Genomic DNA, 5,782 nt, shown 5'->3' on the forward strand with positions numbered 1-5,782 from the left:
AATTTGGATAATTTTAATTTAAAATTTTAATGTTAATATTTTTCTTAATTATTTTTTTTTGTTGACAAGATTTATAGAGTACGTAGTAATAGAAAATTTTATCTCGAGAAATAGATGGATGTTGTATTTTAAAAAACTTAAAATAGCAAAATTATTGAAATTTTAGATGACATTTTAATGAAAGTTATCCAAAAATAGTCTGGACTTGGAAAAGAAAAAAGTAAAAGAAAAAGAAAAAGAGAAAAAGAAAGAAAATCTTCAGGAAACGTAAAAGTCATCGCTTAGGAAAAACTCGGATCAGGACGCAAATCAGACGGAAAAGGATTATGGGCTGGAAGATGGATAGATACAGACAGACTGACCTGAACCTGAAAATCAGCTGGGCTTTCATTTCACATTTGAACGAACGAAGGCAATGAGCTTGTGTTCTTCCGCTTCTCCCCTACGGAAACTGAAAGTATCCAAACCCGCCAACCACCTGCTTTCCCGCGCTTTAACAAGCCACAACCACCATAAGGAACTCAGTAACAGCCGCACCTTCAACAACAACCAGAACACATCAAGCCCAGTTGATTCTGATCTCATTGCTGAATTCACGAGACATGGCTCTCTATGTAATCCTTACTTTCTCAACAAAATCGTGTCCTTTTGTGCCAAATCCGGTTCTTTCCATTTGGGCATTCAAGCCCACTCAACTATTCTCAAATTGGGTTTTATTTCAAACGTGTACATTTGTAGTGCTGTCGTTGATATGTACGCCAAATGCGGCGAAATTTCAAGTGCACGAGTATTGTTTGATCAAATGCCTCAAAGAACTGTTGTTACGTGGAATTCGTTGCTTTCCGGGTATTTGGCTGTCAATTGTCCGAAAATAGCTATTGAATTGTTTATCAAGATGTTAAAAGCTGCTATAAATGTGTCAGCGTTTAGTGTTTCGAGTTGTCTGGCAGGTTGCTCGCAATTAGAGGACAGAGAAGTCGGGACTCAGGTTCATGGGCTAATTTTGAAAACTGGATTGGGTTATAATGTTGTTGTGGGAACGAGCTTGGTTGATATGTACTCAAAGTGTGGCGATGTTGATGATTCCAGGCTGGTTTTTGATCATATGGTGAATAGGAATGTAATTACTTGGACTTCTATGGTTACTGGGTATTCACAGATTGAAAAACCTGATGAAGCAATGGCTTTGGTTAAAGAAATGGTGCGTCAGGATCTCAGGCCAAATTGTGTAACCTATAACAGCTTGCTAAGTTCATTTTCTGGTCCTGATTGTTTAAGTTATTGCTTGCAAGTTCATTGTTGTATAATTCAATTAGGTTTAGAGTCTAATGTGTATATAGCAGCTACACTGGTCACCGTGTATTCAAAGTGTAGTAGTAGTTTAGAGGACTTCAAGAAGGTGTGCTCAGTTGTTATTACCTGTGACAATATAGCTTGGAATGCAGTCATTGCTGGTTACTCTAAATTAGGGCGTCATGAGGAAGCTCTCAGATGTTTCCATGAAATGAAGCAGGCTGGTATTGATATAGACTCTTACACGTTAACAAGCGTGGTAGGAGCAATTGGGAATAGTTCATTTCTTGAAGAGGGAAAGGCAATGCATGCTCTCATTCACAGAACTGGCTATATTTCACACTTGAATGTTCAAAACGGGCTTGTTTCCATGTATGCGAGATGTGGAGCCATCGGTGATTCAAAGAGGGTCTTTTGGTTCATGGAGGAACATGATGTGATCTCATGGAATGCACTTCTAACAGCATTTGCTCATCATGGGTATGGCAGAGAGGCTGTGGAATTGTTTGAACAAATGAGAAAAACTGAAATCAAGCCGAATAGTTCTACCTTCCTTGCTGTGTTGTGTGCTTGTAGCCATGTTGGTTTTGTGGATAAGGGAATTGAGTATTTTGACGCCATGAAAAGTGATATTTTGCTAGAACCCCTTAAAGTAGAGCATTATGCCAGTCTTGTAGATACTTTTGGTCGAGCTGGGTATCTTAATGAGGCGGAAGCCTTCATTAATAGTATGCCTATAGTACCAGCGCCCTCAGTCTATAAAGCTCTTCTTAGTGCTAGTCTGGTTCATGGAAATAGAGAGATTGCTGCACGTTCTGCAAAAAAGCTTCTAGAGCTCTGGCCTAATGATCCAGCGACATATATACTGCTATCCAGTGTATTGACTGTGGAGGGTAATTGGGACGATGCAGCAGATATACGGAAACTGATGTGTGATAGAGGGCTAAGGAAGAAGCCTGGTTATAGTTGGACTTGAGAGAACGGATGCCTGGTTTTTTTCTTGCAATATCCAGCCCAGTGTCATTGCAGCAGAATAGTAGCTGGTTTTGAACAGTCATTGTCAGGCAGTGGCTGACAGAACTTTTTACCTGGTTTGCTTTTAGCATACAGGAGTGATCAGCTCTTTAGGTGAGAAAAAATGGTAAGAAATTTTCCATAAAGCTGCATTTTAAACCACTTAGTGTATCTTCTTTCCTATATTATTGAGAATGCACAATGGACTTCGCAAATCTGCGATCGTAATTGGCTTTGATTATTGTACGGGGCATGAAATAATGATGGATTTACTTTTGACAGTTCTCAAATCAACTGTCTGAAAGGATGAGTCAAGGTTACAGATTTCAAGTCTGTTCTTTTGATCCAGCCATACAAAAGAGTGCGGATGGGTGATTGTGTATGATGAACTATGGGAATGGGAGGAAGAAATAACATGATGCACTGCCGGTGAAGCAAACTGCTAGCCACTAGTTTGTTGTGCTCTAAGATTTGCCCTCCATCAGAATAGAAGCAGAACCATGAAATGCAGTGTGTCCCATGAATTACTAAAATAGTCAAGGCGGGCGCTGCACCTTTTGGCAGGGTGCGAGCCATCCCCAACACCCCCCACGCCCCTCTATTATTTTTCGAAAGTTATTTTGACCCCATATGTCTAAGGTTTATATCAATTACCCCCTCCAAAAGTTTGCTTATTTTAGTTGTCACCTTCATCCTTGTATTTTTCTCACGTTTCCCCCTCATTTATTTTACTCCATCCCTGCCACTGAAGACAGTCATCGATTATTCAACACAGTGAGATCCAAATAGTCAAAGCATCTTGGAGGTAAAAAAATTATATGGGAACATCCAGAGATTCTCGAGAAGGGAGAAAAGGAAAGAAAAATCTCATGGATGAATTACTGACTTATTCCCTAAAAAGTTTAGATTGTAATGAGATTCCATCATTTTTTTTGTTCATTGTCTTTCTGCTTTTCCTCGCTCTTTTACTCTCTTTTTGGTTTGGCTGTCCCCTTCAATCTTTAGCTTTTGGTACAAGGAAGTTTCATGAGGGTCATACATTTTCATGTAATGTAAACTTTTTTTTTTCCTTCGTTTATTGGCAATTACTTTTTTTTCTTGGACAAGAAATATGATGGAAGGTCACAATGTAGTTCCACCAGACCTCGAGCGATCTGGGATTAAAGTTGAATTGAGTTAAATAGAAACAGCCAAAGGCTTGAGAAGAATCTACAAAAAAATATAGATTTGGTTGTGATTTTTATTTTCCTATAGAAGCTTGTGCTTATTTGAAGTGAATTTGATATGAGAGAAGTCTAACATGCGAAGAATTTACTTGTTCATAAATTTTGTATCTCTTCATGCTTTGGTTATTGTTTTGGATTTCATGCTCACGCTCTTATAACCAAAGTTTGTGTGTTCGAGACAATGTAGCAAGTTTTCCTTGTCAGAATGGAGACAAAGCGGGGCGCAGCTAAATTGATGGCGATAGTCAGGGTTAGGATGGTTGTCGCCTTCTGTATATGATTATGATCTGGAAAAAGGGCGGGCGGGCGGGCTGCATTTTTTAACCATGGACCATGGTGGCTAGTGTTTTGCTGTGGTCGATCAAGGCGACCATGCAAGAGGAAATACCTCTTTGAAGCCATAAGACTACAAAAGGGGAAACATTCATGCAGGCTTAGTCAACTTGCTATTTCAGCAGGTGGTTACTTTTTGTGACAAACAATTGCAATCAATTTAATTGCATTATCTTATTGCCACATGTAAAATTGGAGCCCACAAGTCTCTCTACCTTTTGGCTTTTACCACAGATGACATGCGGCTCTTGTTCACTGCCTGTGCAAGAACTCCGGGAAAGAGATGCTTGGGCGTCCCCCGTTCTCTTAAATTTCCCTCTCTGTAATAAGAGATGCAGAAAAAAGGATGGACATTTGTGGAGAAACGCAACGCTGAAGAAAATGATGGCACACCCTCAATCACGTACTGGAGCAATGGCTCCAATTGCAGTCAGGCACAGACATGGTAACGGCCCTAGAACTCCAACCAGCCCAACCGTGGAAGAACTTCTACGAGGTAATTGCATAAACTCTGATATAACCTTCCATGATAGAAGAAAGGGTTAATGGTTCTGTTTCTCCAAGGAGGCTTGAACTCGAGTGTAATAGGAAATGGGAATAACAAGTGGTTGAGCTATTGCTTATCGGGAGCTTAAGAATATTTTAGGATTTGTTTATGTTAAGTTCATACATCAACACTTTCTTTAGATATTGAGAATTGATAACATATGTGTTTTAATTTAGCTTACAACGTAATTTGTTTGTGAAAAATAAATGCTTTTAATTGATACCAAAGTCACGAAAATTCATGTTCCTGTCACTTCTGACCTATGAGGTTTGCATGAGCAGCTGAGGAAGTATCTAGGTGGTCACCACACTCCTCACCAACTTTTTGGAAGGACCATGACCTGGAGTATGATCAATCCCCCATTCACAAGAAATCAGTTATTGCTAAAGTGAAGGAGAAGGCCAAGAAATGGCGAAGCAATCTCATAAAAAAGAAGCATAGTGATGACAGTAACACCACTCCTCCATGGGGTGTTAGCCTGGATAATGATGAAGCTGAAGAAGATACTGAATATCTTGGAGCACCAAGTAGGAACACCATAAAATCTAAAGAGAGAAAAATTTCTTTGGATTATTTGCCTAAATGAATGTGCATTTAATTAACTTGTCTACATGATCTCTCAGTGTACGAATCAGAGATGGCTCCTGAGGGGTACACGGAGGCAGCTAGACAGCATCCAAGAGCAGTTCCTGTGATACCAGAGAAGCATCTTTTGCCTAGTAGTGTGACCTGTGCTGAAGACAAGCCAGTAACTGAAACCGTGAACGGGAAACGAGAAAATGAGAACTTTTCCAAGACATTATCCGAAATTATGGCAGAGAAGCTGGCACCAGCATGTGCCACAGTATCTGATGCCACCCATGCCATAACTTCCAAGATTCATAGCCTTGCTAATTCAACCCCTGAAGCATCAGATGCAGCAGGATTAGACCCTGTGGGCGAAGGCAAAGCATCATCATCTGTAGCAGTACCAACCAAAGGAGCACCAGACCAAGTTGCATCAGATCCAGCCCGAGCCCCAACAGATGCAGCATCTGGTTACCATTTCAGAACCGGGGAGCAAAAATGGGATAAAGGAGTTTCAGTGAAGGAGTATATAATCCACAAATTTGAGCCAGGAGAAGATGACAGAGCACTTTCTCAAGTGATATCTCAAGCAATAAGTCCAAGAAAAGCTTCTGGTGATATGAGTATGGTGGATAAGGTGAAAGATGCTGTCAACTCTCTTCTTCGGGGCTCAGAGTCCCCCCAACCTACAGTTTACCATTCAGCTAAGAACTCATCCTCAAATATCCCCATCTCAATCGATGCTCATGAAGGTAACTTAATTTTTCCTTCATTCTCTAGTAGTGCAATTAATTAGAAATAT

At 40.2% G+C, this 5,782-nt stretch overlaps 2 protein-coding genes across 3 annotated transcripts; both read left to right on the forward strand.

Annotated features, from left to right (window-relative positions):
• Nucleotides 1–238: 238 nt before the first annotated feature.
• Nucleotides 239–4,189, forward strand: LOC105119855 (pentatricopeptide repeat-containing protein At4g13650-like). Of its 2 annotated transcripts, none has more exons than XM_011018049.1 (3): nucleotides 239–2,434; nucleotides 2,590–3,991; nucleotides 4,101–4,189. In XM_011018049.1, the coding sequence occupies exon 1, from the start codon at nucleotides 416–418 to the stop codon at nucleotides 2,267–2,269; it is 1,854 nt and encodes a 617-aa protein (XP_011016351.1). In that variant the 5' UTR covers nucleotides 239–415; the 3' UTR covers nucleotides 2,270–2,434; nucleotides 2,590–3,991; nucleotides 4,101–4,189. The 2 variants fall into 2 exon arrangements, with proteins under 2 accessions (XP_011016351.1, XP_011016352.1); XM_011018050.1 differs by having other exon boundaries at nucleotides 2,590–3,994; nucleotides 4,101–4,174.
• Nucleotides 4,004–5,776, forward strand: LOC105119857 (uncharacterized). The gene is made up of 3 exons (XM_011018051.1): nucleotides 4,004–4,362; nucleotides 4,695–4,940; nucleotides 5,037–5,776. Exons 1-3 carry the CDS (start codon nucleotides 4,101–4,103, stop codon nucleotides 5,774–5,776), a joined length of 1,248 nt encoding a protein of 415 aa, XP_011016353.1. The 5' UTR covers nucleotides 4,004–4,100.
• Nucleotides 5,777–5,782: the final 6 nt, after the last annotated feature.

The sequence above is a fragment of the Populus euphratica genome, unplaced genomic scaffold, assembly GCF_000495115.2.
Source record: "Populus euphratica unplaced genomic scaffold, PopEup_1.0 scaffold3741.1, whole genome shotgun sequence".
In the NCBI taxonomy this organism is placed as follows: domain Eukaryota; kingdom Viridiplantae; phylum Streptophyta; class Magnoliopsida; order Malpighiales; family Salicaceae; genus Populus; species Populus euphratica.

What these genes read in the sequence shown, in the direction of transcription:
- LOC105119855 (XM_011018049.1), top strand. Translation starts at nt 416, where the DNA reads ATGAGCTTGTGTTCTTCCGCTTCTCCCCTACGGAAACTGAAAGTATCC.
- LOC105119857 (XM_011018051.1), top strand. Translation starts at nt 4,101, where the DNA reads ATGACATGCGGCTCTTGTTCACTGCCTGTGCAAGAACTCCGGGAAAGA. An exon ending in CGTGGAAGAACTTCTACGAG is followed by an intron (nt 4,363 to 4,694) that starts GTAATTGCATAA and finishes TTGCATGAGCAG; the next exon opens with CTGAGGAAGTATCTAGGTGG. An exon ending in TGAATATCTTGGAGCACCAA is followed by an intron (nt 4,941 to 5,036) that starts GTAGGAACACCA and finishes ATGATCTCTCAG; the next exon opens with TGTACGAATCAGAGATGGCT.